Raw genomic sequence first — 24,750 nt, 5'->3', positions numbered from 1 at the left:
GCTGCGACTGTCCCAATCTGCTTTTTTGAGGCAGGGAGGGCAAGGGGGCCCCAGGAACAAGATCCTAACGGAAGGAGGAGGGTTCTTGGAGTGATGGTGTGTTGCAGGCACAGGAAAGCACATAGCTCAGCAGGGCAGACTTTATTAGTGATATCAGTACAGCAGAGGTGCCCACAGAGCAGAGGGGAGAGGACCCATGCCTGGACCAGTCCCCGCCCCCTTCTGCCCCAGCAGGATCCTATGAAGATGGGGCCTGGCCTCGACCAGTTCCTCCTGCTCCACCTGAAACGTGGGGATGGAGAGCTGGGGCTGGCCTTGCTTCCTCTTTCTGCTCCTCTTCTCTCAATCCAATATTGTCACTTGCAGAATTAGATCTCCCTTCCCAGCCCCCAGGTGAGGAACCCCAGCTACTGGGGAGGGCAACTCTGGGGCGGGGGGGTGGACCTGAAGTCTAATAATAGCCTGCAGGACCCCTCCCCACCCCGCACCCTTGAGTTCCCTGGGGCCCAACGCAAGCAGGTGGAGGGAGCATGGACGGCTTCAGGGGGTGTGGGACCCTAGCCGTTTAGGCTTGAGGGAGCCCCACAGCGACTGAACGCCCCGGCGGACGGTCCACCCCACACGCCGGGCAACAGACTCGGCTGGGGGCGCCGGGAGGCAGGAGGTGGAGGCCTGGGAGCGGGCATCCAGACACTTCTGGTAGCGGAGCTGCAGAGGCAGGAGGCACAGTCACGCCGCAGCCTGCCCCAAGTGGGCGGGTGCCACCGCTCCACCACCCTCCCCACTTACCATGCACGCCGCCTGCACGGCCTCCGAGAGGCTGGCAGCATTGGGCTCGCACCAGAACATGTGGCAGCAGAAGGAGGCTGGGCCGGCAGCCATGATGAATGCAAACGTGTGGACATCTCTGCCCACGGCCAGAAAGGACAGGAAGCGCACCCGGCACTCCCCCAGCACTGCCTCTGTCTGCGGGGAGGGGCACCAGTTGGAAAGGGATGGCCAGTCCCTCTTCCTGGAGGCCCTTCCCCTCATTCCCAGTCTTCCCCTCCACGGCAGGGCCCTGCCATACCTTCTCCACCCAGGCCTTTACCTGCTGGTGCAAGATGGTGAGAGTGGCAGGGGCCACGCTGACGTGACTTGGGGTCCACTGCTCACGGCTACTGGAGGACAGGACGGATTCCAGGGCCCCATTTATCACGTCTACCCCTGAAAGATAAGGACATGAACGCGGCAGTGCTGGCGGTGGGCAGAGGACACCCCAGCTCTACACTAGACTGTCCGGCTCTGCCCAGTCAAGCTGGGGTCTCTGTCCCATCCCTACTTCACCTGCCCACAGCCCTGGACTAGCATAGATACCCTTCTTTGGTGCACTCCTCCTTGGTTTCAATGACCTGGCACTTTTCTAGTCTCTTCCATCTTGAATCCTAAGCTTGCTTTGCTTCACTGACTATGTGTCTTCCTCCAGCCTTCTGAGCAGACTGACCCCCAAAGCTCTATCCTCCCCATACCTTGCTCTCCACATTCACACACTGCAGTGCTTCATACAACTCCTAAATCAGCCCTTATAGGCCAGTTCTCGCCAGTCCTTAAGACCCCAAGATGCAAGCTTTGCTTTTGGCTTTTTTTTTTTTTTTTAAGATTTGCATTTGAGCAATGTTGTCTCATGTGTCACACCATGTTATGACATTATAGTGCACTATCATACACAATCTCACAATAGATCCCTTTATCACCATTTTACAGGTAAGGAAACTGAAGCTTATATTGAGAAATCAGGTAATTGACCTTAGGTCACAACTGAGAAATGAGGATCTGAAGACAGGCAGTCTGATTCCAGAGCCTGGGTTCTTAGCCAGGCCTTTCCCCTGCCCCTTGTCTATAGTCCTAGTCTCAGAACCAGAGGGGTTGTCAAAATCTTACTGCACTCAGTAATTTCTATGATTTATGCAAAAGCCAGGGAATCCAAGGTTCCTGGCTTTTAGATGGATCAACTTGCCCTTGTAACAATGTTTCCATTAGCTCCTAATGTTAACTGCCCTTAAACACTTCCACCCATAATATTTCCACCCATGCATCCCACTGCCACTGGTACTCAGCAGAGAACCAGGGCAGCAGCACAGGGCATGGGGCATAGGTTCTGCTCCCTGCACTCCTCATGAGCTGGCTGTGTCATCTGTGTGTGGTTGTAGTGGAGACATTAGAGTGACCGATGTCCATGAAAAGCACACACTGGTCCGCCCCCAGGCCCGCTTGCCCCTGTCAGTGCCTCTGGGCTCCCACTAGGAACCAAACACGTGGGCCCTCTGAGGGCAGAGAACACGTCTTCCCCCAAAGTCCTCCCTCACCTTGGCCTTGCTCATCATACCTCTGACTGGATCAAAGCCAAACTTCTCTCCTAAGCATGAAGTCCTCCAAAAACTGGCCTCATCTGACCTGTCAAGCTCCATATTTTACTGCTCCCTGAACTTCAAATGATTTATGTAGCATTATCAACATCTAATCTTGGCAAATGCCCAGCTAGGCAGATGGGAAATACAAAGTAAAAGAAGAGGATGCCCTCCAGGGGCAGATTGTAACTGAGGGAAAGCCTCCCTCCAGAGGGCTCCTCCTCTCTTGACTGTCTGCGAAACTCCCAGTTCTCAGGCATCAGCGTTCACCTAGGCCCTCCTGTCTGGGAAGCCTTTCCTGCCACAGGCAGACAGGGTGCTGCTGAGACAACTCTCGGCACATCTTGTAACTGCTAGGAACTTCTTCACACTAGGCTATGGCCATCTCAAGGACAGAAATCAAGTTTCACTGTCTGTGTGCCCAGTCCTAGCACAAGGCTACTGACTGAAGGAATTCCAGATGTCTGAGAAAGGCAAATGGGCAAATGTACCCAAACTGGTATAATAACCCAGCAACCCGAAGCTACAGAAGGGTGATGACACAGAAAGGAGTGGGTGGGTGAGGGCAGCCCGCAGAGGGCTCAGATGTGAAATGACACTGATGCCAGTCATGTGGAGACCAGACATCAGACTGCCTAATAAGCAGATGGAGCTGTGGGGGTGGCACCTGGCTCCAGAGTGGGGAGGATCAGCATGGAGGCGGGGACAACAGTGGAACTAGGTGACCTGGAAAGAGTCTGTCATATTTGATAACAGCTCAGGACTGAAACCTACACCCTGATGCCAGCCCCAAACTCCCAACCCCCCTTAGCCTCGTTCAGTCACCAAGTCCCTCACAATCTCCCGGAGTTTGCTCAAACTGATGTCCGCTGAGTTGGTGATGCCATCCGACCATCTCATCCTCTGTTGCCTCCTTCTCCTGCTGCCCTCAATCTTTCCCAGCATCAGGGTCTTTTCTAATGAGTAGGCTCATCGCTTCAGGTCTCAACTGTAGCCTTCCAACATACTATATAATTTACTTATTGCCTGTCTATTCTGAATAGAATGTCAGCTACTTAAAGGCAGGAATCTTGGTTTAAAGGCAGCTGTGTTCATTAACATATACCAAGAACCTAGACCAGTGCCTGGCACAAATCAGGCACTGGGTAGTCATTTGTTGATCGATAGATGATTAATGAGTGAATATTGCAGCTTCAGGAGGGGCCAATGTTAAACTTGAGCAGGTTAAAAACAGAGCATAAATAAAACATGATAAAGTGAGTTTAGGGACTACCGTGTGAAACTCTTGGCTTCAACAGAGCAGACCTTCTAAGCTGATGGACCGCAGAGGATCCATCAAGGGCTGTAGATAGTTCCTTTATTGTACTGAGAAGCTAAGTGAATGGCAGGTAGATAGGGGAGTGATGAAATAACTGGAAGAGTCATGAACTTGAGGGTGAAAGGGAGGAGGAAACAGCACAAAGGGGAGGGCGGAGTCATGAGTTCTTCCTGCTCTCCCACAAGGATCTTCTCACCTCCAGCTGCACAGCTGTGGCAGTGCCTCTGAATTAAGTCTACTCTCTGCAAATCCAGGCCTTCCTTCAACCCCAGCTCAATCCCCACCCTAAGAAGGGTTCCCTCACTGAATGTAATGGTGCTGATCATTAGTCAGCATGGTATAAGGGGAAGAACAGAGAACTGAAGATGACCAGGGTTAGAGTCCTCAGTCCACCATCTCTTGGGCTCTCACCTAAGCGTTCTTTCGTTTGTGTATTTGTTTATCCATTCCCAAATACTGTTGAGTTCTTCCCAGGTGTCTTTTGGTGTGACACCTGACCATTTCTTGAAGTCTCTTTTCCTCTGACTTCACACCTGCTCCTCCACTGTCCATTAAATGTTGGAGGGGCTCACAGCCAGGCCTAGCCTGATATCCCTTCTCACAGTGGCTACCCACGTTCCAGGGTCAATCTTCTTCAGACTCATGGCTTTGATTACCTCTCTAACCCAACAATGCCCACATTTGTATCTCTAGCCCAGTCCTCTCCTCTGTGAATCCAGCTGCCAATTTGAGTTTGCTACTCACCTTCCCAAAGACACACCAAACTGAGCATGCCTAAAATTGAACTCAAATCTCCAAACCAAAACTGGCCTCTTCCAGTACCTTTAGAGAATGGCACCACTATCCAGTTAGTGCCAAAAGCCAGGAAGCCAGGGGTCAACCTTAAGGCCTCTGTCCCTCACCCCACATCCCACCAAGGCATGTTGACTTTAATCATCCAATAACCTCTTGAATCCACACACTCCTCTTCAGCCCCAGTACAGTGCAAGATACTCTTATTACCAACCACAGCTACTGCAAGGTCCTCCGGAGGTCTCCACGGCCACCTCCACCTGCTGAACACCCTTCTCCATGGTATCGCCAAGGTGCGTGCATGTGTGCTTAGTCGTATCCAACTCTGTGACCCCAAGGACTTTAGCCACCAGGCTCCTCAATCCATGGAATTTTCCAGGCAAGAATACCGGAGTGGGTTGCCATTTCCTTCTCCAGGGGATCTTCCCGACCCAGGGATCAAACCCACATCTCTTGCATCTCCCACCTTGGCTGGAGAGTTCTTTACCAGCTGAGCTACCAGGGAAGTTCTCACAAAATTAAAATGATTATGACAAGTGTGCTCCAGAAAACTCTCTGATAGCTTCTTAACACTTTAGGATGAAGAACAAATCATAAATATGGCCTATGAGGTTCCGCAGGTTATGACCACTGCCGAGCTCCTAGCCTCATCTGGCACTGCTTTTCTCAATCCCTTTGAAATACTAAAGTGTCTTTCATGATGGGTCCTCACACCCAATCTTCACTCTGCCTGGAGTGATCTTTCCCCACTTTATTTCTGTCTCCATCCCATTTGGGCACATTAGATCCTATTTATTTTTTGATCTCAATTCAAATGTCACTTTCTCAAATCTTTTCTGACTTCCTAGACTAAGTGAAGCTCCTCTGTTACATAGTTCCATGTATCTTGCTACTTTCTTTCAGTAAAATGACTCAAATTGTAATTGCACATTTATTTGTGTGATTGTTTGATTTAATCCTCTTTTTTTCTACCGTAATTTCCTATAACCTCCATGAAAGCAGGGCTGTGGCCATTGTTCTCTCAGGACCTGGTACATGGTAGGCCTCATAGTTATTTGCTAAGTGAATGAACAATAACAGGTACTGTGAAAGTATTAGAAATATCAGAGGGAACCTAATAGTCTCTACTCTCAGTTTCCTTAACTATAAAATGGGTATCATCATAATCCAAAATTCACAGGATCCTCAAGAATTAAATGACATGTAAGGAAGTACTTTACCAACACAAAGCATATTGACAAATATGCTCACTGCTCCCTTTCTAGATGATCACAGTCCATAGTTGGTGCTGTAATACCAAACACAGCTCCTGGCTGCTCCAGCGTTTTAGTCATCGAAGACCTACCTCCCAACCTAACCAAAGCTTTTCAAGAATGGGTCTCCCTATATGCCTGGTTCACACTCAGGGAAGCTAGGACCCAGAGTGAAGCTGGGACAGAGGTACAGAAGGTGGGATGCACTCTGAAGAGCAGGGTGACATCAAGCAAGAGGAAGGTCTGGTAAAAGAGGTACTGGGAGGTAGAGGGTGGGGGAAGGGCTTTGAGATCAAGGTGGTGGTGCCTGGGTGGAAAAGGACACACATACCAACAGGTTTAGCAACAGGCACATTCCCCAGGTAATAGACTTGGAACTTTTGCACCAATTCATTCTTAGGTGCTGGGAATTCCACTGCAGGAGGAAAGAAAAGGATCAATCACAGGGACAGATCTTGCTTCTCCCAGTCCCCACCACCAGGGCATAAGCTGAACACTGACTCAGCCAAGGCCCTACCTCCACCCCTCCCCTGCCTCTCCTTAACCAAAGTCCCTCCACTAATCTGACCCCAGGAATTGAATCTCCATTTTTATTTTTTTTGGCCACTCCGCATGGCTTGCAGAATCTTAGTTCCCTGACCAGGGATCTAACTCACACCACACCCCCCCCCCCACCATTATAAGTATGAAGTCTTAACCACTGGACTACCAGGTTAAGTGCTGAGTCTCCATTTTACTATCACTCTGCCTAGGAACTCGTGCCTCTTCTTGGGTCCCCCCAACTTTGCCAACAAAACAGACAGACCTGGCAGGGTTGTGACACTGACCTTGGAAAGGGACGTCCACAAGTTTAGAGTGGTCCAGGGAGAGTCCGTTTACCAAGCAGCGGGCATTACGCCTTTCGGCCATGATCTGAGAAAGGAGGGGAAGAAGGAAGAGGCAGGGCGAGTCCGTCAGGGCTTCATCGCCCTGGAGCGCCCCCCACTCAAAGACCCCACCCACGTCCTTGTAGAGCAAAGGTGGCAGCTACTCCAGGGTGCGAAGGGGGCCGTGCCTTAGAGCAGATCTCATGCAGGCTGGTGGCGATGTTCTTGGCAGGTGCCTCACAGCGAAACACGTGGCACTTGAGCATCTGGGTCAGCTTATCGCGAGCTACGTAGGCAAAGTCCCTGTTGGGGGAGGGGCGCCTCAGTGTCTCCCAGTGCCTTCCAGTGCGGACCCTCACTCCCGCCCACCCACGCCCTCCCCATCCGTCTGCCCTCGGGTCGCTGTCCTGTGGGCACTGCCTTCTGGCCAGAGGGTAGACAGGCAAGCATGCCGAGGTCTGGGAGGATGGGCGAGCACAGCGCGCAGGGAGGGGCGGGGCAGACTAGAGGACTTGGGCACTTTGCTGCATCTGGTCCAGGGGTGGGGAGAGGAATGGTCAGGGTAAATTAGGCATAGTACCTCTCTCTGGGTCCGGCAGCACAAGAGAGGCAAACAACAGAGTTAGGGAGGAGGGCCTCGCTCTGACTGCTGGCTGAGCCCCCACCCCGGAGCCCCGGCCTTGCTCCCACCTTCCGCTGTCCCGCCCGACGCCCCACACGCGGATGCTGACGATGGGCTGGGTGTGCAGCAGGGCCTGACTGTGTGGCTCCACCAGCTTCAGCGTCTCATCCTCCAGCTGCAGCAGCAGGTCCTTTCCCTGCAGGCCCAGGAAGCAGATGCTCAGCGGTGCCCCAGCCGGGAAGGTGGCTGATCTTTGCCACTTCCAGCTCGAGGGAGGTGAGCCACTCCTCTAGGGCCCTTTCTTTGGTGTGGGACCAGCCACCCTGCAGGCTTCAACTCTAACAAAGCTCACACCTTTCATCTCTGACGTGACTCCTTTTATCAACGCCATCACTGTTAGGCAACCATCTCCCGATCAGGAGTCACACTTTCATCTCGCAGACTTGCCTGGTGGGTCTGCACCCGCCTCCCCAGCCCTGGCAGAGGGGCAGCTTGGTTCTCCCAGCTCTCCCAGTTTCTGCACTTCACCGCCACCCTGCCACCCTGCCAGCTCACCTCGCCCCAGCCCCCAGACATGGGGTCGTGCAGATTGTTTTTGTGGTAGGAGAGCTGACGGATGCAATTGTTGACTGCCACGCTGCTGCGGCCAGGGGCCAGCTCCTCCTCGGTCATCTCCACCCAGCCTAGGGAGCGAACGGCGAAACACTGCCAGACACAAAAGAGGGGGTAGGAGATAGAGGGTCTGGTCTAAACCCAGAAGAGCCCCCAGCCAGGACACAGGGCACTCTGCTGAGACCAGAGGAGTTCCCGACTCAGAGCACGGCGGGTGGGAGGACATAAGAGGCTCCACAAACAGGACAGAGTTGCAGGAGGGCTGATGGTCTCAGAGGAGACCCCTGGGCAGGAAGCACCTGAGCCCAGCCAGGAAGGACCCCCTGCCAAGACACAGGGCTGCCTGAGTTATAAACTGAAGTGCCTCCCGCTCAGACACAAGGGTCTGTGCTGAGAGTGCAAGAGCTGAGGACCTGCGGAGCTGTACTGAGACCAGAGAGACCCCAGAACCTGACCCGAGGGTGCGCCTGTTCACGGGGGCCCAACTTGGGCACAGGCATTGCCTTGAACACACCTTGATCCCTGGGTTGGCATTCCGTGGGGGCAGCTTCTCCTCCTCTTGGGGCAATGGCTCCGGGCTGGAGGCAGATGTAACACTTGGTACAGGCCCCTGAAGAGGGAGCTGTCCCAAGGCCCCTTCCAGACAGACCCATCCTACTGCCAGCCCACTCACCTGAGGCTCTGAGCTGGGAAAGGCAACATCCCCTCCTCGGGGTCCTTCAGCCCCAAATCCATTGGGGCCTCCTCACTGGGCTCGTCCTGAGCAAGGGGAGAGAGAAATCAGGACCCAAATGATGCCCCGTCTCCAGCTCCCCCATAGTGAAGGAGGTCCCCTCACTCACCTTCCAAAATTCTCCATCCTCAAAGCGTTCTCCGTGAGTGAAGCCGGTCCAGGTGAGCTAGAAGCATGAATGGGAGCAAGGAGTGGCTGGCTTATCTTGCTCCAGCAGCAACCCCCTCCACCCCAGGTCAGAACTCTCAGGCCTGTGAGCTTCACCTGGGACTCCTCTCGGGGGCTGCTCCCCTGTGATGGTGAGGCCCGGCCCGGGGGCTCCCACTGAGTGGTCCCCGTGGGGATGTGCCAGTAGTAGGTCCCTGAGGTGTCCTGGACCCTCATCCATCCAGCCGGCAGGTCGGAATCCGTCTCGAAGGCGTTGGGGTTCCAAAAGGAATCTGCCGGGTTGGGGGGGGTGGTCTTGGTAAGGGTCTGCCTACCTAACAAGAGAATCGTGGGTGCTATGCCCAGTCCCCTCCTGAGACCCAGTGGTGGAGAAGGGGTGGGGGAAGGGCTCCAACTTAAGATTCCTGCTTCCGCCTAGAGCCTGAAGTCTGGAGTCACAGCATGGGAGTCACCAGCAGGGAACGTGACTCAGGTCTCCTCCTGGGCCCTGATCCTGGCTAATGTGGCCACACAGAGGGAAGGAGGGAGGCAGAGAGAAGGCAAGGAGGTTGAGTGACCCCAAATGACCTGTCATACATATCCGTATCTCCAGTGGACACACTTACCCTGTACACACACATGCACACAGACACACAACATATACAAGCCCTACTACACACCTGTGTAGCCCCCACAAACACAAGGGTGTGCACACACAGGAGACACCTACACAGATGGCAGGTATTGCATTCAGGTGCACACACATGTGCAGGGACAAACACGCGCACACCAACTCCACCCATTCACTAATGCAGCCACCATCCACAAAGGTGTGTGCACACACAGATGTATATTGTAGCCCCTGCCACACACATGTGCAGACTACATCCATAATGCCCCCCAACACATGTGTGGGTACCACACCCACAGTGAATGCACAGACACGCAACATATGTCAACCTCTGCCACATGTGTGCAAATACCACAGACACACCTTGACCCTTACCACACACACGTGCAGACATTTCATGCACACGCGCACACCACACACCTGTGACATACCCTCCCCTCTCTGAGCAGAGCCACACCATTCCAGCCCCGCAGCCCAGCTCACACCTCCACCACGCCCATGCTCCCTGCCACCCCACCCCACATGGTGCCCAGGCGCATGCCGCCCCTCACCTGGGCTACTATCCTGCAGGAGGATGGCCAGGAAAAAGTCCTGGGAGAACATGGCGCTCCTTCCCAGCCCCTCCTGCTCCACCCTGCCTCCTCACAGCCCCTCCAGCCCGGCCAGCTGGGCTCACAGCCTGGTGCTGGGCTGCAGAGAGAAGCTCATCCCGCCCACTTATCACCAGGGCAGAGCGCCTGCCAGGCAGGATCCTCCCCCACCTGGGGCTCACCAGGGAGGGGCCAGGACCACAAGGGAAGGGAACCCCCTTGGAGTGGGGATGGAGGGTGCAGCTCGTGAGACCCCAGCCTTCCCTGTTCACATCTCTTCTTTCTGATCCTAGATCCCCTCCCCCAATCCTGAATCTCCATCCCACCACCCGCAGCGATCACCTCAGTGCCACAGTCAAGCCCAGCCTTAGGGACGACAGGAGGCTCAGCCTCGTGGGAACACCCCAGCCACCTGGGGCCCTGCAAAGCCTAGAGCTCTCCCTGCAAACAGGGTGTGGCTTCCAGGCTCCCAGGGATCCCGCCCCTGCCCAGAATCTGCCAAGCAGTTCAAGCGAAGAGTGGGCTTCAGGGGCTGGGCCCCAGCAAGCTTGAGGCTGGGCTTGGGGCTTCCCAGCACCAAACCCCCTCACCTGCCAGGGCCCAGCTAGGCTGCAGCGTCTCCTCGGTAACCGCAGCACCAGGACCGGCTGGGAGCGCCCAGACTGCTGACGTGCTTCCCGTTACCAGGGAAACCAGGAATCCTGACTGGTCCAAGAGGCAGCACTGAGGGACAGGCAGTCAGTCCCCAGACCCAGGCTGCTGGGCAACCAGGCGAGGAGGGCTGGAAGTGGGCGTGGCTACACCAAGGTGACTGTGTGCCTGATGCGAGAGTCACTTTGGCAAGGTGCCTCACCACCCTCGGCTTCCAATGAAGTGGCCTCAGAGAGGAGGGGCTCTTCTTGCCCATCCAGCCTCCAGGTACCCGTTACTGCCTCCCTCCCCCCAGCCTCCTCTCCCCTCAGGCCCCAGGGAATTAGAATGCCCGTGTTTCCCTGGGAACCGTCCACCGTCTTCAGGGCTTTCCCGCCAAACCTTCCAGGAACACTGCACCTAGGACAGCTGTGTCCCCCAGAGCCACACCCTTCTTCCTGAAGGGTCATATGCCCCTGAATCTGAGGACCAGGTCACCTCTCCTGACTGAGTCACACACACCAATCCATCTGCCATCCCTGTCAGTCGGCACCTTCCTGCCTCAAAGAGCTTCATCCTTCCGATCTGTCCTGGAGGGGCCGCTCTCCCCCCGGACCATCTGGGAGGCCCTTCTGGAGCTTGGCACATCTCCTCCGAGCACAGCCCCACCCCGGCCCTTGCTTCCACAAGCATACATTTATTTAGAAATGCACACTTTCACTCCTGCACCAATTCATTCAGGCGCTCCCCCCACGCACTCAAAGGTTCATGTATCATTCACTCATCCACACAGGCCTCCTTGGCTAAGCCGGATGTAGTCACCTGCTCTCTCTCTTTCCCCAGCCCTACTCACTCCCCAAGTCCAGCTAGGTCACTGCAACAGCCTCCCAAGTTGGTCTCCCTCTTCCTATTTAGCCCTTTCTAATCTGAGCTGCATGCTACAGCCCAAATGACTGTTCCAAAATGCTAACAACCTTCTCTCCAGTTGCATACTCTAATTGTTTTATCTTTGCCCCCAGGACAGAACCCAATACCTCCACCGGGTTTGTAGGACCTTAGGAGCCCCTACTCACCTGCCTCTCAGCCTTACCTCTGACCACTCCCCTCACCCCTGGTCTCTCTCCCTGCCTGGGACATGCCCCATATCCTCTCTGATCCCAGCCTCCATTCCCTCAAACATCACCTGGCACCACCTACTGGACATCAGTGTAAAGGTCCCTTCTCCAAACTGACCCACCCCTGGTTCTGTTACCATGCTCTTCCTGCACCTCCCCAACCCCAGGGCTCAAACTACCTGTTTGCTTCTGTCAAAATACTAGACTGAGTGCTATAAGGGCAGGAATATCTGTCACTTGTAGTATGTATTCTCAGCATTTAGGACAGGACCTGGCACTGAGTATGAACCCAACACAGGTAGGAAAGTTCATTCATTTATCATTCGCTCATCATTCATCCATCCATCCATTCATTCACTCATATACTTCCACATTCAATTAACAACCTTGTGGAGATCCTAGGGTGGGAAGGAGAAAATAATGTTTGCTCAATTCTACCACGTTCCTACAGGAGACCAGACCTCCTCTGTGGTCTTCCTGGTCATAGCAATAGTCATAAGAGAGTAGGCAGTGATGCAGCCTATTCTGAGATTCTCAATGTCCACTGCCTCCAGCAGACCTTGATCCTTGCCCATCCTCTCACCACACCAGCTCCCTTGCTGAGGTCACTGTCCGCAACCGGCACACTCTTCCCAGCTCTTGAGCAGTTCCGTCCTCCCACTCTCAGAAGGCTCATAGGAGTGACCACCATAGTGACCATCCAGGGACCCCAGAGCATCCAGGCTCTCCATTGTTTGGCCCCTGATTGACACCCCCTGAGGCAGAGGGTGCAAATAAGCCGCCTGCAGACCGGTGTAAGCCTCAGATAGATTTTGTTTGGCCTGTGTGGTACTTTTTTAAAAAACAGACTTGGTTGCTAACATTTAGAAATTGGGATGTTTCACGTCGACATCTAGTTTTAGTTTCCCTTGAAGAACTGGCTCCACTAAGACATTTCCCCACACCTAACCCTATGAGTAACCAGTTGGAGTGGAGTAGCAGCAGTTCCCTATAAAGGGGATCTGGGCAGTGATCACTGACAGTTGCTAACATCCCTCTAAAGACAGGCAATTAGATTTTGTCTTTGGTAGAAGTACTCAATACCACCTGTGAAGTCTCCTTTTAAACAAAATGCGAACAAAAACAAAAACTCTGAATTTGATGAAGGCTCTAGAACTCACTGCCAATTTACGGGAAATTCGGGGGAAGTAGAACTTATTCAAATCCAGAACATGGAAAACCCAGGGCAGACAACACAGTGGCTTCAATTAAAACAACAACAAAATTTTGAGCAAAATAGAGATGGAGGGATAAGGTATAGATCAAAAGAACCCTTGAGATATACCAACCATCAAAAGGTCAGTTCCTATTTGGATACTGATGAGATGAATCAAATTTTAGAAGGGCAGGGAGCACATTCATTAGACAACTGGGAAATGTCAACACTGACTAGATATTCAGTGATATTGAGGAAGTACTGTTAAATTTCTGTGGACATGATTTTAGTAGTTCGGATTTTTTTTTGGTGGGGGTGGGGGGCAGGCAGGAGCATGCATGTAGGATCTTAGTTCCCAACTAGGGATGGAAACTGTGCCCCCTGCAATGGAAACACAGAGTCTTAACCACTGCACCACCAGAGAAGTCCCTGGACTTTTAAAAAGTGTTTTATATTTTAGACATGCACGAGTTGGGAGACTTCTCTAGTGGCCCAGTGGTTAAGAATCCACCAGCCAATGCAGGGGACACGGATTCTATCCCTGGTCTGAGAAGATTCCACATACCACAGGGCAACGAGGCCCATGTGCCACAACTACTAAAGCCTGAGCATTCTACAGCCCGTGCTCCATAACAAAAGAGCCACAGCAATGAAAAGATGGAGCACCATAACAAGAGAGTAGCCCCCACTTGTCTCAACTAGAGAAAGCTCACCGCAACAGCTAAGACCAAGCGCAGCCAAAAATCAATCAATCAAGATTAAAAAAAAAAAAAAAGAAATGCATGAGTGAACATTTACAGATGTATTTGCTTCAAAATAGCCTAGGCTGGGGCCCAGGAGTAGTAGGTGGAGGTATGGATGCAACAAGGTTAGCCGTGTGTGGATAATTGTTGAAACTAGGTCATGGGTAAGTCAGGTTCATTATTCTGTTATTTTCGTATATGTCTGAAAATGTCCATAGTAAGTTTTTTGAAAGGAGATGGCATGCTGCCCTTCACTCATCTGAACTGCCTGTTCTCTGCCAAGGTTCCCCAGGCTGGTTCTGGGTAAGGTGCCTGCTGCCTAGAGTGGGAAGAGTCTTTGCTCACACTACCATCCAGCACAGGCTTGCGGCTGCAGCCCATTATCTCTGCCGTTTGCTCCTCAGCTCTATCTGCATCTCCATGTGACACTAGCAAATGCAGAGACTCAACTTCTTTAAATGGGACCCATTGAAGGATCAATCCTTGGAGTCCTAATATCTATCCCCTCATCCCAACAAAGCAGTCTCTTATTCTTCCTTTGTTTCCTTTTAGTCAATATCCTCTTCCTAACAAAACATTACTTTTGCAACATCCAGCGTGGTGCTCTGTACATAACACTCCAATCCTTCCCAATGGACCTCTGTGAGGAGCTGCTGCCTGTTCAAAACTGCCTAGAGGGCACCTGGGTTTGTCCGGCCATATGCATCAGTGACAGTGTAAGGGCCCAGAGCTCGGGTTTGCACTTGGACCTGGTTTCGATCCCAGTTCTACTGTGATCTCAGACTGTGGGTGACCTTGAAAGTGGAAGTCGCTCAGTCGTGTCCGTCGCTTTGCGACTCATGGACTGCAGCCTGCCAGGCTCCTCTGTCTATGGAATTCTCCAGGCCAGAATACTGGAGTGGGTAGCCATTCCCTTCTCCAGGGAATCTTCCCAACCCAGGGATGGAACCCAGGTCTCCCGCTTTGCAGGAGGATTCTTTACCGTCTGAACCACCAGGGAAGCCCATGGGTGACCTTGGGAGAGGACTAAATCTCTCCAGGCCCATTTTTTGTCCCCTGTACTATGGGCATACTAATGATGTCTACCTCCCATTGGTGTGCAGATTTAATACCATAATACTGAGCAGAAAGCCAGTACTTGGTAAGTGCCTCATAAACAGACCAGTCCATCATCCATCAGGGGTGTGTGATGGAAAGGTCTATCCACTTGTTCAAGCACTCTCAGTATGTAGGGACATTTCTTTCCAGAAAAACAGGGCATGGCCTGCTGAGGACTGAGGACATGGGCTTGGTGACCCCCGCCCAGGCGGACACCGGCCTCTGTACGGAGGGACCCACCTTCTGCCCTCTCTCCCTCCCACGTTCCCCACATCAAGCTTCACAAGGTACCTGTGTCCTCCGGGGAGCCATAAGAGGGGCTGCCCTGGGATAAGGTGGCCCAGCTCGAGTCCTCGTCGCTGGCTGCGCTGTTCCGCATGCCAAACAGGAGGCTGGCGCTCTTGCTGTGCTCTCGGGGGCCGTCTGCCAGGGCCTGGGGCCCAGGGGGCACCTCCGTGCTCTCCAGGGGCTCCGGCAGCCCTGGGGGAGAAGATAAGTCCTCCTCCTCTTCCTCCTCCTCTTCCTCATCATCCTCCTCGGCCTCCCCCGCCGCCTTCTCCTCTCCCTCATCCGGGCCCTGCTCTTGGGTGCTGATGATCAGGCCAGGTCCTCGCGGCCCTCTGTTGGCCGCATTGTGGGCGGAGAGCTCCAGCTCAGAGTACAGGTGCATCAGGCCTTTGGGGCCCAGGGGTGCCATCTCGGGTTCCTGGCTGGCCTCCTCAGCCAGGGTCAAGGTCACATTGCGGTTCTGGTCGCGGTGGGCTGTGGCGGCCCGCCGGAGTTGGTTCTGGCCCTCCTTTAGCCATTTGGCGTTGGCAGGGCCTGGCTCAGGCCCACCACCCTCCCCCATGGCGCTGCGCAGATCCTTGGGTCCCACGGCCGTGGCCTGCAGCTTGGCGTTGAGCAGCTGGTTGTGGGCAGCGTGCAGGGGCAGGGGCAGGCTCAATGCGGGGCCTCCGTGGCTGTTGGCATTAATGGCCGACTGGCTCAGGGATGATGGAACAGACATGGCCTCAGCAAATCCTGCAAGCGGGGAGAGGAGACCATGCTGAGCCTCCAGGTCAGCATAGCAACACCCCTGCTTCAGCCCCAGGCCTGTGCCCTGCACCTCCTCACCTCCCTGCACTCAGTAGGCCAGCACATACCACTGTGTCCTGTGAGCTGTTGTCCCAGGAGAGTAACTGGGCTCCGCTCTGTCCACCATCACCACCACACCCACTCAACAACCACCTGCAGTGGCCAGGCCCAGGCCAGGTCCACCCCATCCCCAACCCCCAGCCCCGAGCTGCCAGGGATAGCACAGCCAGCCCCTGATTTGCCCTCGCTCCCAATGGCAGAGACTCCATAACAATGGCTCTCTGTGCATCCCCACCCCCAAGTCATCCAACTGGGGCTTACTGTACCAGGAGTGCGGCTGGTGAGGAGCTAGCTCCTGTGTTCTAGACACTGGACACTGCCTGCTCCCTGCCTCCTGCCACACCACTACCCACAGCCCCAACACTGTGAGCTCTCTGGGCTCTGGTGCTCTCATCGTAAATCACTGGGCTCAACTGGCCCCCAAGTCCACCCTGTAGGAGTGACCGGGAAGACGAGAGAATGAACTGCAGACCAAGCCCCCAAGGGCAAGGTCCTGAGCCCTCAGGTCACAGAACAAGGGTCTTGAGCTCCAATTCATGGCTCCTTTGACCAGTTGAAGCTGCATTTTGATGACTGTTTCTATCAAGTATCTCACCTCGGGTACCACTTCCTCTGCCAGCACCTATAGTGCTTCTGGGTCACTGCAGGAGCCTTTGATCCGGACCCCCAGCCCCTCAGGTCTTTGCCTAAATGTCACCTTTTCAGGGAGGCCTTCCCTGAATACCCTAAGACTGTAGGCCCCCATGCCCCCTCCCAGCCGTTCCCAAACTCTCCCCAGCACCAGTACCATCTAACAAGCTAATTTATTATTTACTTGGTTTAATGACTGCCTTCTCGTGACTATAATTTGAGTTCCATGGTGGTGAGGATTTTGCCTTTTTTTTATTCAATGCAGTATGCCTACAGCTTAGCTCAATGCTGACACAAAGCAAGAACTCAATAAATACTAGTTGAATCAATGTATGGTCTGCCCTCCCATCTCCCCTGGCCCCACTGAGCATCCCCTCTGCCAGTTTCAGAGAACACACAGTGGTCACGTACTGTGTGTCAGCCACTGCTCACGGTGCCCCAAGCAAACTCCACTTGCTCTTCTGGTGAGGGGCTCACCTGTTCCTCAGTGACAGTCCACCCCTCCTGGCCCCCTGAACCCCCTCCTGCATCCTCAGAAGCCCTTTGTAGATCACCTTCTCAGGCTTCCCAGCCCATCACCCTAATGATGGATCCCACCCTCAGAACCCCATTCCACCCTCCCCATCTCCCTGACCTTCCACTGGAAGCTTCTCCCCTTCTATGACCCCCTTCTATGCTCACTCCCTGGATGTCCCCCTCAGTTTGTTCTCCCTCACCAACTACTCAATTTTCTCGCATCCTTAGACAGCCCCTACCACACTCTCCTCCCCTCCCTGACAGCCTGACTCAGTTCTCTCTTCCTACCTGACCTCCCCCAACAGGCAACTGACCCCACTGTTTGCCCCCAACACACACCTTCCTCTCTGATTCTCACTGCACAGTTCTTTCTCCTCAATTTCTCACCTGAGCGCTCTCTAGCTCCCTGTTCACCCTGAGCTCTTTGTCTCCCCGAACCCACGGCCTCAGTTCTTTCTGCCTCCTTGGCAGAGCTCTCAACCCTGAGCACTGGCTGCAGGGAGGTGTTTAGGCTGCCGGGCAAGGCTTGGCCATCTCCCAGGTGCACTGCCCCGCTTGCGAGGCGGGTGCCATAGCTCACCTCTCTGTCATTTCTAGCTCCTCAGACCCTAGCACGATGCCATGCACGCATCTGTGAAAGAAATGAAAAACGGTTCCTGTCCACGTGTCTGCCTCCCACGTAACTGACTGCTGGTCTGCTCAGTATGGCTTCCCCTGGGCAATGAGAAATCTCGTGGCCACTGGCACCAACAAGAAAAATAAACGGCTCTGCCTCTACCCAGAACCACAGTAATCTTCCAAAAACGGAAACCAGATTGTGTCACTCTCCAGCTCAAAAAATTAGATGGCTCACTGCTGGCTTTAGGATAAAGTCTGCGCTTGTTAGCAGATCACCAAGAGCCTCCTTGAGCCAATCCCTGTGACCCCTCAGACCCTCTCCCCATCCTGCCTCCTCCTCAGCTTATGCCCCAGCCACAAGAACATGTCACACCCATCTAGCCCTGGCTCTTTGTTTACACTGATCTCTCGGCTTGGAATCCTGTCTCCCTTTGTAAGGACCTCTGATCGTGTTTCAAAACCTGGCTTAGCCATTGCAGCTCCTAAGCAGTAAGTCTTTCCTGTTTGGTCCCCTCTCCCCTCTTCACGTGCCCATTCCCTCCTCTGCGTCTCACCATGCCCAGCACCACCGCATTCCAATGGAACATCTAAGACTGTGTCTTACTCCACACTCCATGACCAAAGAGAGTGTGCTGTGCGTCTGCAGAGGGGGCCCCTGGTTAGGATGGAGGGGTAAGAGGAACTAAGAACTAGGTAGCTCAGAACTAATTGGGAATACACACTGAGACAGGCTTGTGTGGTCCCGTGGGCCGGGGAAGGAGAATCAGGGAGGGTGGTGGAGAATGCTGAAGGGTCCCTGAGAAGGAAGTAGTATGGGGTCCCAGGCAAGCAAGGCCTGAGATCTAGGAAAAAAGGGGGACGGCTGGCTTAAACTGACATCCTTGCTCAAAGGCTGTTCCTCTGAGTTTCAGGAGATGAAAGACCCCATGACTGTGCCACGCTCAGAGCATTACAGGGATGACGGGCCCTTCTCTAAAACAGGAGTGTGTGGAGCTAGGTTTCTCAGTATTCGGGACCAATCTCCTTGGCATCTAGAGGTGTGGTCTGAGAAGGGCACATGCCCTGTGAGGCTGTAACACTGAGGAGTCAGGGTGACTTCAGGACACCCCTGCCCATCTGCTCACAGGGGCAGAAAGCACCGGAGGAGGGAAGCGGGTGTTCTGCTGTGAGTGCCGAAGCTGAGTGCCTGTCCCAAGAAAGTGCAGTCACCTTCATTCCATTTCTTAAGGTCAAAGAATGACCCGTTGCTCAGTATCTTCAAGAGGGGGCAAAACCCAACCTCTCCCCTCCTACTGGTACTACTCACACCTGGGACCTCTCCAAGGATGGAAGGAGCCACTTGGATTCTGGCTCAAAGCAGGGAGCAGGCAGGCTCCTCAGGGGAGAAACTAAGAGTGGCCACTAAGCCTGAAGGGGCTGACAGGAGACCACAGGGGTAGGGGATGAATCCTGCTCAAGGTCAATGGTTTTTTAGCCTGACTGCTTACTGTATGCCAGGCACTGTGTTAGGCATGGGGGAGACAGAGATGAATAATAAAGAAATGGCTCTTCCTTGATGGACTTCAAGGTCTATCAAGAAACAGTTGTTGAAGAGCTCATTACACTGCATCATGATGGCAGTATCTAACCCTCTAAGCACTCTGTATTTGTTGAATAAATGATTGAGTATTACGATGGGAAAAGAACAGGGCACTGCTGCTGCTGCTGCCGCTAAGTTGCTTCAGTCATGTCCGACTCTGTGTGACCCCATACACGGCAGCCCACCAGGCTCCTCTGTCCCTGAGATTCTCTAGGCAAGAATACTGGAGTGGGTTGCCATTTCCTTCTCCAACGCATGTATGCATGCTAAATCACTTCAGTCATGTCTGAGAGGATCCCAAAGTTTACTTTAGCCAATACATCAGCGAAGACCTGCCTGAGACAAGAACATAGCTCTCCTTGGACCAACCCCTTCATCACCCTTCTCTCTCAGAGGATAACGCCACCCTCCCCCACTCCTAATTCATTGAGGAAATGGGAGCCATCAGCCAGAGAACAGCCTCAGGCCCAAAAACTTACTGACTCAGCATCTATTCATTTCTCTCCTTTTCTCCAAAACCAATTGCTTCACCTGTCATTTAAATTCTTCCTTTCATGCCTTTCTAGGAATTTTTTTTAACCACTGTTGATCCATTTTTTCTTCCATGTAGTCAATGGCTCCTCAATGAGATCCACTATCTCCCAACTTAAGCACAGAATCTTTCCCGACCTGACACCATGAACTTCTTGAAAGAGCTGTCTTTACTCACAGTTGCCATTTCCTCACCTGGATCTCACGCTTCAACTCTTTCCAGTCCTGCTTTCACTCCTAACACACCTCAGTAACAGCTCCTTCCAAGGTCAACATGACCCCAGTGTCATTTACTGCAACAGACGCTTGGGAGTCCTCATCCTGGTTGTACTTTCGGCAGCATCTGACACCATGGCCTCTCACCCAGCTTTCAGCCATGGCTTTCACGCACTGAATCTCCTGATTTTCTTCCTACACTCTCGATACTGTCTGATGGTTTCTTACACTCCTTTGCTGGCTCATCTTCCTCTGCTAGAGTTTCTCATGGCTTATTCTCATGCTGTTTTCTCATTCTCACCCAATATTCAATACAAGTATTCATTCATGCTCATAACTTCAGTTGCTCCCTACAAACAGATGATTTCCAAAAGTATACCTCCATTTCAGAACCTTCATCTGAGCTCTAGAGAGATACATTCAACTTTCTACTCAATATCTCTAGCTGGATGTCTGAAGGGCCTCTCAAACCAACATACTCACTCATGTTTCTCTCCCACACCCTAACTGGTCCTCTTTCAGGATCCTGGCTCATGGAATAACATGACCATCCAACCTGTTCTATAAACCAGAAGTAGGAATTCCGTCCTTGACACCACCTTTCCCGTCTCTCCCCATATTAAATCTATCCCCCAAAACTGACGATCTTTTATCCAAGAAAAATTTCTGAATTTGCTTGATGTTCTACATCTACTACTATCAAAAGTCCACACCAAGGACAAAGGCTTTATGATCAAAATTCTTAACATGGTCTAAATTGTCCAGCTCAGCCTGGCCTCTACCTTCCTTCCACATTTGGCACTTTGCTGTCCAGCATCACTGATCTTCTTTTGATTCCTTGAGGACATCATGCTCTCTCCTTCCATAAGGTATTTACACACGATTCCCCTTCTGCCCAGAACTCCCTTTCCCTACCCTCCCAGCTTAAGTCCTACTTATCCTTTACTGCTTAGTTCAAATGTCATGTTCTCAGCCTTCCTCAGTCCTCTCTCCGTACCCTCCAGAACAGTTTAGCTTGTGCTCCTGTGTGTTCTCAAGACACCATTCACCTTTCCCTTCATGGTAATTATTATATCTGTAATTTTATTCTTATCTGACATTCCCCTTAGACTGTCAGCACCATGGCAACAAGGGCATAGTGTATCTTGCTCATCATTAATCTTCAGTGCCTAATAGTACCTGGTATATACTAGGTGCTCAAAGCACACTTGTTGAATAAATAAATGATTGGATAGATTTTTTTTTTTTTAGTAAAGAAAAATTATGTTAGAGTAGTAACGGGAAGTAAGCAAGAGGGTATGTTATCAAAGCAATCAAGGAAAAAAGGGTGTGTGTGGCCTAGATTAAGTTTGGCAGCAGTGGGTGAGATGGAGTGAAGTGAGTGAATTTGAAAAATAGGTAGTGGATGTGGCAGAACTTGCTGACATAAGATATAGGGTGAGAGACAGAGATTAATCTAGAATGTTGCCCAGGATTCCAGCTTGGGTAGCTGACTGGAAAGTATCCATTTCTGAGAGTTGAAATTTGGAGACTTGAGAGTGAATAAAATATGAGAAGAAAGTGCAGAATGAGAGAAGACAGTCTAGGAAAGAACCAAGAGCCTCATCAGCAACTAAAGAAAGGGGAAGGAGGCAGCAAATGAGACTGAGAAGGAGCAGACAAGGCTGAAGGAGAGAAACCTGGAAAATGTTTCAGGGAGAGTCGACACACACCACTAACACTAAGAAACGGCAAGGAGATACAGGAAAAGCGTCCATTAGGTTTGGCCACATGGAAGTCTCCAGTGACCTTGGCTTGAGCAATTTCCATAGGTGCCAGACACAGAAGATGGAGTGAAGTGGTTTTAAGAATGAATGGAAAGCGAGGAAATAAAGATACCAAACTGTGGAGGAGGTTCTGGCTTTAAGGCGTGTAGCCAGCTGGGGCTCCGAGGGGCTAGGAAAGCGAGAAACATACAGGCAGGTTCAAAATAGATTCGAAATATCCTCTGAATCGACAATGGGAAAACTGCTCCTAATGAGTGCTCCAGCCAGCGCTAGGCCTCCAGGCTGAGCTGGGGCCAGCCGGCCCCAAGGCACACCCCTCGGTCGCCGAGGGCAACAGAATGCGGCTTGACAGATTTCAGGCCTGGGTCCCTGCAGGAATCCATGCGGCCTGTCGGCCCACCTCACCCCAGGTCCCCTTCCCAGTCCTTGACCACCCCTCCCCCATCCTCTTATTTCCCTCCCCCATCCCCCACCGCCCCCAGCTCCCCGTTCCTTATTCTCGCTCCCTATTCATTCCGGGGGGGGGGGCAGCAGGTAAAGGTCGGGGAGGCAACAGCGCGAGGACCTTAGCAGAGTAGGACGTTGGAAGGAGGGGACAGGAGGGCGGTCGGAATACGCGGTGGGAGGGCCGCCCGCAGGGATGGGGCCTGGCTGGGGGACGCGGGCCGCCCTGGGGTTCGGGCTGCAGGATCCGCGGGCCGCAGGGGGCAGGGATCCGACAGCCCAGGTTGGGCCCCGTCAGGGGCAGCTCCTACCTGCGCGGGGAGGCCCCAGGCCCAGGTGGTGGAGGTGGCTCAGGCTGCGGGGCTCGGGCTCGGCCGCAGCTTCTCCATCACAACATCCCCCGCCCAGGAGCGCGCGGGCCGCGGGGCCGCGCCCGGAGCGGCGGAGGCGCGCGCGGGGCAGGGGTGGGGGAGGGGCGCCATCTTGGGCCCCTGGCGGCCGAGCGGAGGGGTCCTCCCTACGGCAGCCTGCGGCCACTAGGAGCCCGGCGCCCCCAACCCCCTCGCCGGCCGCCATCCCTGCGCCCGGGTGGGTCCCCAGGTCCCAGAGGGCTGCCCCAGCATCCGCCGACCCCCGCCCAGCCCGGCACCGCCCTCCACCAGGGGACCCCGGACTCACCCTGCGCGCCCCGCAGGGCCCTGGCCCCGCACCGCCGCAGGGCGACGCTCAGCCGAGGTTGGAGCGGGAGCCGCGGTGGCGGTGCCCGGGCCGCGGCCGAGTGGGGAGGGGCTGGAGGAGGCCGCCTGCCCGGCTCTCGCGGCAACACTCCCTGACGTCCTGGTGGTAAGCGATGAGGACACAACGTTGGTGATAATAATAGCTCGTATTTATTGACCGCTTTCACGGTGCCAGGCTGTGTGTTAAACCCTTTGTACGCATTCGTGCTCACACCAGCCCTGTGAAGTCGCTGCTCTGATTATCCTCAGTTTGCAGACAAGATGCTGAGGTTCAGAAAGGTAAAGCGACTTGTGGGCGCTCATAGGTAAGTGGGGGAAACAAACTGGAACCCAGATGTTTCTTCACACCCTACCCCTGCGGCTGGACATGAGACTGTGACACCAAGGCCTTGCAGACATGAGGAACGAATAGCTCCCTGGCAGAAATTCACAGGAGGGCAAGAAGAAGGGGAGAATGCAGGTGAAAAGTGTGAAGGAAGGAATGGTGGAGCTCAACACTGCAGACTCCCTGGATAGTGGGGTAGTCCCCACTGGTCAGGTCAGTGGCCCAGAGGCCATCAAAGCCAGTGAAAGGGAGTGTCACCATCCAGAAACCCTCCCCTGACTCATTCCTCCAAGGCAGAGGTTTAATTTATTGTACCTGCAAACTATTGAGCAACTTGACTAAAGATCGAGCACCCCTTTGGGGTGCCTAAAACTAAAAATGTTTAAATCTAAACTCATTGTCTCACCCCCTTTTTTTTTTTTTTTTTTTTGCCTTTTAAGAAGTTTCACTGGGGTGAAAAAGAATTCTCTCCAGTACATGTATCTGAGAACACACAAACACACATGACTGAATGCAGCCCCACTTCATCCATCCCAGTGAGTGGCATCACCATCTACTGCTTGCCTAAGCCGGAAGTCTCAAGATCATATTTGACTACACTTTCACTTGACTTGAGGTGAATATATGTTTTAACATTTTGTTATGGAGATTTTCAAATATATACACAGAAAGATAACAGAATAGTATAATGAACTCTCATATACCCATCATTCGACTTCAGAAATTATCAACTCCTAACCAAGAGTTTATTATGATTTGACAAACTTCTATTATATACCATGTACCAAGCCTCAGGCTAGGTCCTAGGGTCCCAAAGATGAATCAGATTTGACTGTCACCCAACTTGGAGGGTATAACATATGACTTTTGTCTTTGAAAGATGAGTAAGAGTTACTCAGAAGAAGAAAGATGTCCTCATTTATTTGATAATTCTCTCTCAACAAATAATTATAGTGTGGGAGGCACTGTCCTTGGTGCTAGGAACTTGTCAAGAGACAAGATTCAGTCCCTGCCCTCATGAAACTTGAATAACAAAGGAAAGTGATACTAAATATATAATTAGAATTGTGATGAGTGTTTCTAAGGAAATCTATAGAATACTATGTGAGTGAACTAAATTTTACCTGGGGACATTTGGAAAGACTTTCACAAGGAAGTGGCACTTAGGTGAGGGGAAAGGGTGAGAAAGAAAGAGGTCATCCAGGAGAAGAGAAAATGATCCCAAGTCAAAGGAGAAGTACAAGAAGGCCAGGATGGGTGTGATAATGTAGAAGAATGGCATAAGGTGAGCTGGAAAGGTAGACAGGTACCAAATCAAGGAGAACCATGTTGTTAGGCTTAGGATTTTGGACTTTAATTTAAAGACAATGGGAAATCATCAAAAGGTTTGGGGCACGGGAGGGACAAGTTCATTCACCTTTGCTTTTTTTCTTTTTTACATCTTTGTCATTGTTCAGTCACTCAGTTGTGTCCAATTTTCTGCAACCCGGTGGACTGCAGCACACCAGGCTTCCCTGTC

At 52.7% G+C, this 24,750-nt stretch overlaps 1 protein-coding gene across 4 annotated transcripts; it reads right to left on the bottom strand.

The window, feature by feature from the left end:
* Positions 1-126: 126 nt before the first annotated feature.
* On the bottom strand, positions 127-22,924 carry APBB1 (amyloid beta precursor protein binding family B member 1). 4 transcript variants are annotated; one of them, XM_024975068.2, is made up of 14 exons: positions 22,848-22,924; positions 15,024-15,755; positions 8,848-9,023; positions 8,693-8,749; positions 8,524-8,609; positions 8,365-8,428; positions 7,794-7,943; positions 7,307-7,434; positions 6,805-6,919; positions 6,578-6,662; positions 6,082-6,165; positions 1,091-1,206; positions 790-966; positions 127-708 (listed from the first exon to the last, which is right to left on the bottom strand). In XM_024975068.2, the coding sequence occupies exons 2-14, from the start codon at positions 15,739-15,741 to the stop codon at positions 541-543; spliced, it is 2,124 nt and encodes a 707-aa protein (XP_024830836.1). In that variant the 5' UTR covers positions 15,742-15,755; positions 22,848-22,924; the 3' UTR covers positions 127-540.
* Between the last annotated feature and the right edge of the window lie 1,826 nt (positions 22,925-24,750).

The sequence above is a fragment of the Bos taurus genome, chromosome 15, assembly GCF_002263795.3.
Source record: "Bos taurus isolate L1 Dominette 01449 registration number 42190680 breed Hereford chromosome 15, ARS-UCD2.0, whole genome shotgun sequence".
Classification (NCBI taxonomy): Eukaryota; Metazoa; Chordata; class Mammalia; order Artiodactyla; family Bovidae; genus Bos; species Bos taurus.
This window is presented reverse-complemented; position numbering and strand designations above follow the sequence as displayed.